Raw genomic sequence first — 12,201 nt, forward strand, 5'->3', positions numbered from 1 at the left:
CCCCACGACGACCCTTCAGGGTTGCCTTCTTGGAACAAAGCGTGCTGGCGCGCGCTTCTGTTTCGTCACTTCCTTGGCCTAGCCGTTGGTGGGGGAGGTGCCTAAGTGTTCCGAACGTTCTATTAGGGTGGGGAGGGGGGACCGTGATACTCTCACTCGCGGGGGCTGAAGCTGGGAAATCTGGTGCCAACCAGCTGGAAGTCCGAGCAACCCCGTCAAGACACTCCTACTGCTTCACCTTAACTCCTCTTATTGCACTTCCTCTTGCCATTTAGGACCTAAGCAGAACCTCCATGTTCAGAGGCAGCATATCTCTGAATACTAGATGCTGGGAACAAACAACAGGAGGGTTAGTTAGTAAGAGGCATTCATGGGCGCATTTGGTTGGGTGCAGACCGAGGACTGGACTGGATGGAAGCAAGAAGCTTGGCCAAGATTACTGACTGATTGCAGGGCAGAGATGGGTCTGAGCCTTTGTCAAAAGACACTACCTCGGCCCTTGCTGCAAAGCTATGCTCTGAGTTGCTCTCCTCTGACTCTTCATGTTTACTGAGACAAAAAAGAACATTGGGCAGCAGGGATGTGCACGGAACTGGCGGGGGCCAATTCAATGGTGGTGGTGGATAACTTTAAGGGCAGGGGAGGGTGCACTTCCCTCTCCCCCGCCCCCATGTTTCACCTGCCAGCACTTGCTGAAAAAACCAGTCCGGTGGGGCGGTAGCGTACCTCCCTGGCCCCGTCCACACCTCGGACCAGAAATGACAGGAAGTGGTGTGCGCAGCGCACACCTCCAAACAGGTTCGTGCACATCCCTATTGGGCAGTATCACATAGTAATGTGACATGTCTTGTGCAACCTTACACAGTCTTACATAATGTGTAATTAGCCTGCAGAGTTCACTGTTGCAAGGTGTAGTGATTATACAGTGGTCCCTCGACTTACGTAGTTAATCCGTTCCGAACGGACGTTCGTAAGTCGAAATTTTCGTAGGTCGAAAAGCGCACCCACGGAGGTCTGGAAACACTCGTAAGTCGAGGAAACCGCATCTAAAAATTCGTAAGTCGAGGAAGCCAAATCTAAACCGCCAACTACTTCCGGTCTTTTTTGGCGTTCGTAAGTCGAAAACGTTGGTTGTCGAGTAGTTCGTAGGTTGAGGGACTACTGTACTCTAGTGGTCCTTGGTTTTGATCCAGTGGCAGAAGTACCCTCAGCCCTCTGGTGAGCGGACACCCAACACCACACAGATCTCCTCACCAAAAGTCTCATTTCTACTGTCATTGTTAAGATGAGGAACAGCAGGAATCCTTTCTGAACAGTAAGAAAGGGCTCCCACTGTTTCTTACCATCTCCCTATCCCAGTGCAAATGACAGAAGAACCGCTTCTCTCTGTGGTGCATTTGACAAAATTGTCAACTAATTGAAAGTTAAATCAGCAATCTTCCTTTTTCTGCTTGTGCTTCAGGGGTCCCCACCCCATCCTCCTTTCTTCAAAACAGAATCAATTTTTAAATTGTTGGGGGGAAACTGCTTCAGGAAGAAGGGGGAGGTTAGTTAGTGATGTTACTGGTAGGGATGTGCACGGAACTGGCAGGGGCCAGTTTGACATTGGGGGGGGGACAACTTTAAGGGTGGGGGAGGGTGCACTTACCCCTCCTTCCACTTTCCCCCCTGCTAGTGCTGGAAAACTGGTCCAGTGGGGTGGCAGTGAGCCTCCCTACCACCCCGTCCAGTCTTTGGACTGGAAGTAGCTCGTGGATATCGGTGCACACACACCCCTGTCGTGCGCGAGTGCAATGTGCACATGCGCAAGCTACTTCCGTCTACTTCCGGTCTGAAGAGCAGACGGGGCGGCAGGGAGGTACGCTGCTGCCCCGCCAGATTGGTTTTCCAGCCAGCACTAGGGATGTGCACGGTTCAGACCGGTCCGGACCGGCACCGGGGGGGGGTCTCCCTTCAGGGGCGGGGGGGTAGAACTTACCCCTCCCGCCACTCTTCCCCCTCCGGCGCTGTTGTATTTAGTGCAGATTTTGGGGCAGCAGCGTTCTTCGCTGCCGCCCCTGCCCCCGTCGTCGCCAGCAAGTCCTTCTAAGTGCTGCACGCATACGTGCGCGGCGGCGCGTGCGCCTGCCGCCTACATCACACGCAGCGTGTGTGTGACGTAGGCGGCAGGTGCACGCATGCCACCGCGCACGCATGCGTGCAGCACTTAGAAGGACTTGCTGGCGACAACGGGGGCAGGGGCGGCAGCGAAGAACGCTGCTGCCCCAAAATCTGCACTAAATACAACAGCGCTGGAGGGGGAAGAGCGGCGGGAGGGGTACAGTGAGGGAAATAAGTATTTGATCCCCTGCTGATTTTGTCCGTTTGCCCTCTGACACAGAAATGACCAGGCTATAATTGGAATGGTAGGTTTATTGTAGCTGTGAGAGACAGAATAACAACAAACAAACCCTCAAAAGCCCAGTGCCCAAAAGTCAGCGATGGATTTGCATTGTAGTGAGGGAAATAAGTATTCGATCCCCTATCAACCAGCAAGATTTCAGGCTCCCAGGTGTCTTTTCACTATATGCAGGTAACGAGCTGAGATGAGGAACACCCTCTGTAAGGGAGTGCTCCTAATCCCAGCTTGTTACAGTACCTGTATAAAAGACACCTGTCCATAGAAGCAAGCAATCACTCAGCTTCCAAACTCACCACCATGCCCAAGACCAAAGAGCTGTCAAAGGATGTCAGGGACAAGGTTGTAGACCTGTACAAGGCTGGGCTGGGCTACAAGACTATCGCCAAGCAGCTTGGTGAGAAGGTGACTACAGTTGGCACAATAACTCGCAAATGGAAGAAACACAAAATAACTGTCAATCTCCCTTGGTCTGGGGCTCCATGCAAGATCTCACCTCGTGGAGTTGCAATGATCATGAGAACGGTGACAAAGCAGCCCAGAACTACACGGGGGGAACTTGTCAATGATCTCAGGGCAGCTGGAACCATAGTCACCAAGAAAACAATTGGTAACACACTACGCCGTGAAGGACTGAAATCTTGCAGTGCCTGCAAGGTCCCCCTGCTCAAGGCAGTACATGTACAGGCCCGTCTGCAGTTTGCCAATGCACATCTGAATGATCCAGAGGAGAACTGGACGAAAGTGTTGTGGTCAGATGAGACCAAAATCGAGCTCTTTGGCATCAACTCAACTCGCCGTGTGTGGAGGAGGAGGAATGCTGCCTATGAGCCCAAGAACACCATCCCCACCGTCAAACATGGAGGTGGACACATTATGCTTTGGGGGTGTTTTTCGGCTAAGGGGACAGGACACCTTCACCGCATCGAAGGGATGATGGACGGGACCATGTACCGTCAGATCTTGGGTGAGCACCTCCTTCCCTCAACCAGGGCATTGAGAATGGGTCGTGGATGGGTATTCCAGCATGACAATGACCCAAAACACACAGCCAAGGCAACAAAGGAGTGGCTCAAGAAGAAGCACATGAAGGTCCTGGAGTGGCCCAGCCAGTCTCCAGGCCTTAATCCCATAGAAAATCTGTGGAGGGAGCTGAAGGTTCGGGTTGCCAAACATCAGCCTCGAAACCTTTCTGACTTGGAGAGGATCTGCAAAGAGGAGTGGGACAACATCCCTCCTGGGTTGTGTGCAAACCTGGTGGCCAACTACAAGAAACGTCTGACCTCTGTGATTGCCTACAAGGGTTTTGCCACCAAGTACTAAGACATCTTTTGTGAAGGGATCGAATACTTATTTCCCTTACTACAATGCAAATCCATCGCTGACTTTTGGACACTGGGCTTTTGAGGGTTTGTTTGTTGTTATTCTGTCTCTCACAGCTACAATAAACCTACCATTCCAATTATAGCCTGGTCATTTCTGTGTCAGAGGGCAAAAGGACAAAATCAGCAGGGGATCAAATACTTATTTCCCTCACTGTAAGTTCTACCCCCCCCTTAAAGGGACACCCCCCCTCGGTGCCGGTCCAGAACAGTCCGGACTGTGCACATGCTTAGCCAGCACTGCCGGGGGGAAAGTAGAGGGAGGGGTGAGTGCACCCTCCCTTGCCCTTAAATTTATCCCACCCCTGCCGTTGAACCAGCCAGTGTTTGAACCTGTTCAAATGCCTGTAAAAAGGCCTTCGAACAGGTTCGTGCACAACTCTAGTTACTGGTTTCTAGCCAATCACTACCATGTACAGCTAGCTTCTGCTGTAAACACACAGATCTGGTTTCCCCTTGATCTGAGAGAGAAAACTACATCTTAACAAAATATCATGAGCTGAGTGCCCTTTCTTATTGGTCTCATTGCTCAAATTATGTACATTTATATGCACCTCCATAGTTTGGAAGGATGTTGAGTCCCATGTAAGAACATACAAGATGCCTACAATATCATTATAATTATATTGTAGTATAATTTGTGGTTGATTTTAATAATTTTAATTTTATTCGTGGTTGATTTTAAATTGTTAAATTGTTTTAAGTTTTTGTATATATTTTAACTTGTTTTATACTATTGTTAACCGCCCAGAGACGAAAGTTTGGGGCGGTGTACAAATGTAATAAAATAAATAAATAAATAAACAAATATGTTTATAAGATCATTGAGTGGGAAGTACTAAGAAGCCATTTAGTTCAAAATCGGACACTGTAGGATTATCCACCAATATATTGCCTTGTTGCTGTAACTGTTCTTAGAGGCTGCAATGAGATGTAAGGGAGTAGCCTCTCAGTTGTAAAATAATCAATTTTATTTTGAAACATACAGTTTTATTTTTTTTTCTTTATTTCACAAGTAATAAAAATTAAATGAGAGAAATCAGACACTTGATAATTTCAGTAGTTCTCTATTCCCTTTCAGGAATGATTTTCCAAATGTATCTTCCCCACAAGAAATGACTCGGCCAGTTCGGAAGCAGAGTTCTCAAAAAAAAGTTTCTAGTATCCTTTACTGCTCTTCAAAGCGTTTGCATAAAAGCATAATAAAGTGATTTTGGAGTCAGCTGCTTTAGAAGGTCATGCCAGTTTTCTTCCCTAGTTACTTCTCTAATTTATTATAGTTAAATGTTTATTATAATGTAATATGCTGTTGTGACAATGATTTTGTTGCATAATTTGTTACTTTTGACAAGAGTTGGCATCTTACGACAAAACTAAGCACAAAATTCTAAGTCTCAAAACTGATTTTTAAAAATATTTTTGTGTTGTAAGCTGCTATGTGCCACAAACCATGGGAAAAGTGGGGTATAACTTTAAAAATGCTTACATCTGAATAACACTTAAATGCCCACATGCTTACAACCTAGGATTGAGCTGCAGATATTCTAGATTTTTTATATTCTCTCTCTCTCTCTCTCTCTCTCTCTCTCTCTCTCTCTCGAAGTGGAGCACTCGTGGTATATAACAGTTTATGAAATAAAACCACATGCACATATGACTTCTGTTTATGTGGAGAGGCAACGACAACAAAAAAGGGAAGTCCGTCCGTCTGATCTATAACCTCATTTTGATTTCTGCCAACAAAAGTAATGTTTGAACAAAGCTTAAGGTTGCAGCCCTAACCATAGATACATATAATTAAGTTACATTTAAGTTAGTGAAAGATTTGCTTGCAAGATAATATGCTGAGCTGTGTTTCTGAATGTTCACATTTCTACTGTGAACATTCTCTGGGCAACATTCAGACTAGTCATGGCTCAGTCCCATTGAAATTAATGGTACTTAAGTTACTCATGACTGACTTCTTTCATTAACAAGTTATGAATGTGAGAGAGTGCAGTTACACATACTATGCATCTTGTAAATAAACAATGCTTGCGTTTTGTTTAGTTTTGGGAAGAGAACTAAAGAGTTAACAGACTTCATGGGAAAAGTGGATTTTGAGGAGGGATTTGAAGAGTGGGGAGGGGAAAGAGAAGAGGCACTACATAGATTTTTCTGTTTAACTTGTTCATGTTTTCTTAACTCGCTTTCCTCTTCTTAGCTCTTACTTCCCTGGATGATAGTTTAGGTGGTATGGCATCAAGAGTTCCAATGGTTCCCAGGACACCAGGATTGTTTACTCACTCTTGTAAGCTTCTTTTCAAATAACATGTTATTAAATGTACAGTTGAAATGATTAAAACAAATTTTATTGCAGAGATTTCAGTTGCACTCTAATGTACATGTTTGCACTCTGTCAGTGTAGCTTCTTCCATGAATGGAAAATATTATGTGTAAATCAGTTAAAATTCATGAAGATGACATTTTAAAGCACTAAGTATACTGATGGCTCTCTGTAGAAGAATAAAGTTTGGTACTCAAGAAAGCAGTTACTTGCTACTCTCATTTTATTTTGTTAGCTGTTTTTGAAGAGTGGAGTATAAATATATTAAATTATTTTAGTTGTTTGTTGAGCTTAGTCAATTTATTAATCTTGGTGGGTGGGAGGGAGTCTTAAAAAGCTTCTTGGTCTGTTCATGTTTCCCTTCAGAAAATCACATGAAACATTTTTTCAGTTACTCCACAGAGTCGGAGTAAGCAACCAAATATGTCTACAATCCTGGGCACAGGAGGAAAATCTCCTTATTTTGTACAAACTCCTGGGCATCTTGGAAATGTGTCTATGGTAAGAGTATCCTAAGCAGGAATGGGTATGTAGTTCAGTTGAGGTCCCCCACACCACACCATGTCTCAGGATTTCTTATAGAATACAAAGATACTTTTTCTGGGTATTTTTCCATCCTGAAATGAAACTCTGGCCCTCACGGCTATTGAAGAGAGACTGCAGCAGTAGTGGCAGGGGGGAGGGCAGGGGAGATTGGGGCAGAAGGCGGGGAGGGGGAACTGCCGGCCCCAAAGAGCACACAGATGCTCTGTGCAGGGTTGGCTAGTTTGAAGTATTTTCCAATCTAAGGTAGAAGTTTCTGAATAAGAAGATTGCAGAACAGGTGTTTCCCCTAAATATTAGATTTCAGTGGCTGATATCCAGATTAATTCTGCACTGGTGGAATAGAGTTTTCCATTGTGCAAGATAGGAGCAGTTGTTTTCACCTATTACATCCTTTCCCACTGCAGCTGCCTATGCTTCCCAACCCTTAGTTGCATATTTTTGGCAGGCACAGAGAACTACAGAGGGAAGGGGAGGATTGGCGAAAATCACCCCTCACTCAATGGGCAATGCTCTTTTGCCAATGTGGCATTAATTCAAATGTCATCTACTTTCAATCCCATAATTATATCAGTTGCTTGGTCAATACCTAGAGAAACAAGTTTTGTCAGTGCAGCAGCTATAATTTTCATTAAAATGTGCTTTAAAGGTTGACTAGAAACTATAACAACTGAAGATGCCCCATGTGCCATTAAGTGATTATGATATTACTTGTCTGTTGCTCTAGTTCAGGGCTGCTCAACTTCAGTTCTCCTGTAGATGTTGGCCTACAACTCCCATAATCCCTGGCTATGGGCCACTGTGGTTGGGGATTATGGGAGTTGCCCAAAAACAGATGGAGGGCTGAAGTTGAGCAGCTGTGCTCTTGTTACTGCTAATAAGGCAACAGCTGTTGAGTTAGACTATCACTATCTCCTCTGCTATCATTTTGCAGGCTACACAATCTTCTCAAATCTTCAAGGTGAGAAGGGTTTGGTTTTGGGGTGGGTAGAAGATAGGGGTTCTGTTCCTTCAACTATTGTGGCTGAACTGGGTTCTTGCTGAATTTGCTGTTACTTTGTATGCCAAAAAAGCTTGCCTTTTACACATGCCTTTAAAAATGATATGGATGCAGTTTGGGGGAAGGTGAAAGATGGAGAGGGCATGTTAGAACTCTTTTATCCTCTTTCCCCCAACTTAAATCCTTAGGATGGCTTAGAAGTGGAGTGGAATGGTTGGGATGGAAGCCAGGGGAGATGATCCAGAGATAAAAGATTGCTACATTTGAGTGTATATGTGAATGTGAGTTCTTGCTAAATCTCAGTAAAGAAGGAATTCTCCTTGGCTTGGGAGTCAGGAGATGGAATGAGAACAGGGCAATTGTCTTTTGAGAAAGAGGTCCAGAGGTTTAATTCAATAAAGCTCCATGTTAACTCCATCTGTTTCATTTCAGAAATAAATCTGAGTAAATCTTCCTTTTTCTCATGGTCTCCTGCCTGGGCAAGGATTGGAGCCTAGTTCACATATGTAGGTGTTGTGTAGCATTTCAGACTGAAGGAGCCAAGGTTGCATTTTTTAAAATACTTCCTCATTTAAAAGAAACCCAGCATGCAGAAAACCAGCATATCCAGAAGACATTCCCACACACCAAAAGCAAGAGTTCTTTGACTGGTTCTTAACCAGACATAGCAACTCTTGCCTGTTCTACCTGTCCACTGTGCATTACCATGGAGCTGAAAACCTAAAAGGAATATCTAGACACACCCATTCTAGATCTCCCTCATCATGCTGGTCATACAATTGCAGCAGGTCTCCTCCACCTAGGGATCCCCCCCACCGCACCCTATTTGTTCAGTAACTCTTCTAACTGAAGTGCCTAAAGAGGAAGAGTTATACTGAACCAGCAAATGGAAGGAGCTTCAATCTGGAAACCACCACCCTCTTCCTATAGTCCAGAAGTCATCCCCTGCTCTGACCCCATTTCTTGCCCCTTTCTCAGCCCAGGGAGATTCCTTCTGCAACAAGGGAGGCTCGCAAGACCTCAGACACACACATTACACTACACGTCTTGCATAGCCTTTTCTTTAACTTGCCCAGCAATTGCATTCCACTTGATGGTCTTGCATGCTATTTTTTCCCCTCTATCAGTCCAACTCCCTCTTGGCATTCCTCAAGTCCCTAAAAAAGTAAGGAGAGGGGAAGAAGAGAGTTCTCCATGTCCTTCAATTTTCTACCCACTTAAACACTGCAACCATATCATCTTTAAAGTCCTGCTATGTCAAGACAAGATTTCTCAGCCTGCAAAATGGCACTAGAAGCTACCAATGATAGTCTATTGCAGTGTAGCTTTATTAACTGGAAGAAAAGACCAGTAATGTCATGGTACATTCTGCCAATAGCAAGCGTGTTTTTCTCTCTTCCTCCATCTCCCTCCCCCACCCCCCAGGTTGCAATTTTCTACTAATTATTGTCTAAGAAATTGATGGCTGATGCTGAAATCTGAGATTTAATTCATATTAGTATCCCCCTACTAATTGAGCAAAGAGACACCTTTTAAAGTGGTGGTTCTCTTATTTTTAGCAAGGGCAGAGCAACTGGCCCTATCCAGCCCCAGCACAGCATCCCTCCAGTGGCTGTTGCTGGTATCTGCCTTATGTTTCTTTTAGATTGTGAGCTCTTTGAGGACAGGGGTCCATTTTATTTATGTGTTTTTCTTTGTAAACTGCTTTGTGAACTTTGGTTGAAGAGCAGTATATAAATATTCATAGTAGTAGTAGTATACCTGTCCTTATTTCAGATTCAGTTGTCTTTAGAAAGCAAATTCACTTGTTTTGTTTTTTTTAAACTGCATTGTTCCCAAAGGAAAAAAATACAAGTAGCCATAGTATCCAACCATTAATAAGCAACAGTTCCCTTGTGAACTGGGTGCCTTTTAAAGTGGAGGCCCTCCTAATAGTTAGCAGGGGAGAGCAACTGTTCTTATTCAGTTTTACTTTGCACTCTTCCCAGCAGCTGTTTCTAATGTCTCCCTTATGTTCGTTTTAAAATGTGAACCCCTTTAGGACAGGAAATAATCTTCTCATTTGTTCTGCTATAAAAACTTATTTGAGAACTTCTGTGTTGAAAAGCAGTATATAAATATTCCTAATAATAATAGCCAATGCAGTGTGATTCATTGGATTTTACTCTGTGTTTTAGTTAGATGACAGTGACTGGACAACTGCACTCACACCTCCACATTCAGTCATGTTCACAAATTTAGAGTACAGTGCAACAGAGGATGTCACTAAGAGTGCTGTTCTGCTGAATGAGGATGATCCTGGAGAAGCAGGTGAGAGATTTATTTTTGCCGTTTGTGCTTTCTTTACAGCCCCAATCTCTTTACAGCTCTAGTCAATAAGCCATGGGGAGGAGGGACTAATGTGTAGTGTGTGGATGGTGTAATGCATAGTAGATCCTGCTGCAAGGCAGGAGCTGGACTAGATTTACTTCATCCTAACCAACTGTGTGATATTTATTATTGTTTGTTTCAAATAATTCTTCATAAGTATGATTCTAAATATGTCAGCTGGCATACAGAGTGAGGATGCACCAGTGCAGCGAGAGAGCAGCCTAACAGACCTCGGCTAAGTGTACCAATGCAGTGGGGAAGTGGCAGGTTTTGGACAACCCTCTCTTCCCCAGGAAGCCCTCTGCACCACCACTGATAGAATTTCAATTAGAAAATATTTGTATTTATGTCTATGGTAAAGTACAAAATTATACTGGAGGTTCTGGATTGAACATAGTAGAGGCAGCAAAAGTACTGTGGTGATTGGGCAATGGGAATTCCATATGCAGATTGGATGGGAGAATCTGTGACAGTTGAGTTCAGTTGGAGTGTGACTGTTACTGGCTGGAAGATGTGCTTGATCATAGGGAGCAGTGTCATGTTGGTTTCAAATAAGAATAAATCCTGGGTGGTGGCTTATCCTGGGTGGCATCGCTTTCTGTCAATTCCCACATGAAGATAGGATTGTTGTGCCAAGACAACACAGCTACCCCAAGAGGTTTGAAGGCTCAGGATGAGGGCTGAAAGTTTCCTCAAGTGGTGGCAGTAGCTGATTATCCAGCTGTAAATGACTGAGGTAATTCAGCTGCTTCCCCAGTTAGTTGGGAGGTTCTGTTAGGCTGCTCCCCTGCTGCAGTGGTGTTTTGTATGTCAGCCACTTTATATAAACTGTAGAAAGTTAGGCATACCACATGGTATATTTTCACTGGCTTGTGTTCTGGCTTTCTGTGTTTTTTGTTTGCTTTGTGTATATGTTGGTGCATAATTTTAGAATCCCAGTATTGATAATTCAGTTACTATTTAGTTAGATTTCTTTCACATATAGATAGATAGATAGATAGATAGATCTTTACTTTTCTTTCCATTTAAGGTATCCTTAGATTACATTAATGTCGTCCCTACGGTGACTTTGATTTTACTGTTCTAAGGAACATATGCAGGGGAGGTGGTGTTATACAGTGTGGTTTGAAAAATAGCATTTAGTGCCTGCTGCTGTTTAAATAAGCTTTTATGTAAATCTACAACTAACTATAATCTTTCTATAGTAGACCATTCTAATGAGCTCCTTTTTCTTTTGTGATTCTAGCTACTAGGGGCATGTACTCTGATTTTCTGCATTTGCTTTTAAAACACACTTCAACTACCATTTTCGATCTTGTAGATGATTATGAGGATACTTGCAGTAGCCAGGTATTGTTGCATTATTTTACTCATTAAGCCCTTGCTGAATCAATGTCACTTCATTTTCCTTCATTGTATAAGCATGTAGTTTGTGCCAAATGTGGTGCTCATTAAATGCTTCAGTGTACAGCATAAGGAAGCTTAGTCTTTCATTTTGGGGAGTGCCTGCATTTTGTCTCGGAGAGCTCTTAAAAACAGTTTCTATCTATATTTGTTTAGTATAAAGCTGGAGTTTTCTCTGATTGCTTGAGAGTTGTACCTAGAGGGAAAGGATTAAATAATACAGTATACTCAACAGTTAGCACCTAGTCTCTGTCCCCACCCCAACAAATTGTGTGTTTAACTTTACCTTTGCCTGCATTCTTCCCTTGTTACCCATTCATTTCCTCTGTTTGTTTGTACTCTTTTTAGTGCCACACTTCAGAGTGTAAGTTCTCAGGCACCCACACCCATCCCTCTTTATTTTTGAGTTTTTTGGGTTTTTTTAAAGATGAAATGATTATATTTATTTATTATTGTAAATTAACTTCAGGTAAACATTCTTCAAAAAATAGTGTACCGAGCAACTCCTGGGCAGCAAAAATTTTCAAAAACTGCCAGTGTTCTATGGCTTCTCAAGCAAGAGATGGTAACGTGGAGACTGTTGTCCTCAACTTACAGGTAACTCTCTTGAAAAGCAGCTTGAAACTTTTTCAACTTGGTTCTAATTACTAATGTACTATATTATGATCGTTCAGAATGTAGATTTGGGTACTGAAGAAACATTTGGTGATTAACCATGTATACTTGATGAATGTACATACCCTGTTTACCTGAATAATACTAGGTTTTTTCCAAGTTC

The 12,201-nt window shown here is 43.4% G+C and overlaps 1 protein-coding gene across 7 annotated transcripts in view; it reads left to right on the forward strand.

Annotated features, from left to right (window-relative positions):
- The window catches only part of NUP107 (nucleoporin 107), a 59,592-nt gene that overhangs the window by 443 nt on the left and 46,948 nt on the right, over positions 1-12,201 (forward strand). For 2 of the 7 annotated variants that reach the window (XM_053256005.1, XM_053256006.1), the window contains exons 2-8: positions 4,862-4,941; positions 5,984-6,070; positions 6,498-6,607; positions 7,584-7,610; positions 9,827-9,959; positions 11,266-11,369; positions 11,893-12,020. In XM_053256005.1, the coding sequence (XP_053111980.1) occupies positions 4,862-4,941; positions 5,984-6,070; positions 6,498-6,607; positions 7,584-7,610; positions 9,827-9,959; positions 11,266-11,369; positions 11,893-12,020 (669 nt within the window). Of the gene's footprint in view, positions 1-138; positions 350-4,861; positions 4,942-5,983; positions 6,071-6,497; positions 6,608-7,583; positions 7,611-9,826; positions 9,960-10,507; positions 10,756-11,265; positions 11,370-11,892; positions 12,021-12,201 lie in introns of those variants that run through there. The other 5 variants (XM_053256003.1, XM_053256007.1, XM_053256004.1 and 2 more) reach the window with 5 other exon arrangements.

This window comes from Hemicordylus capensis, chromosome 5, assembly GCF_027244095.1.
Source record: "Hemicordylus capensis ecotype Gifberg chromosome 5, rHemCap1.1.pri, whole genome shotgun sequence".
Classification (NCBI taxonomy): Eukaryota; Metazoa; Chordata; class Lepidosauria; order Squamata; family Cordylidae; genus Hemicordylus; species Hemicordylus capensis.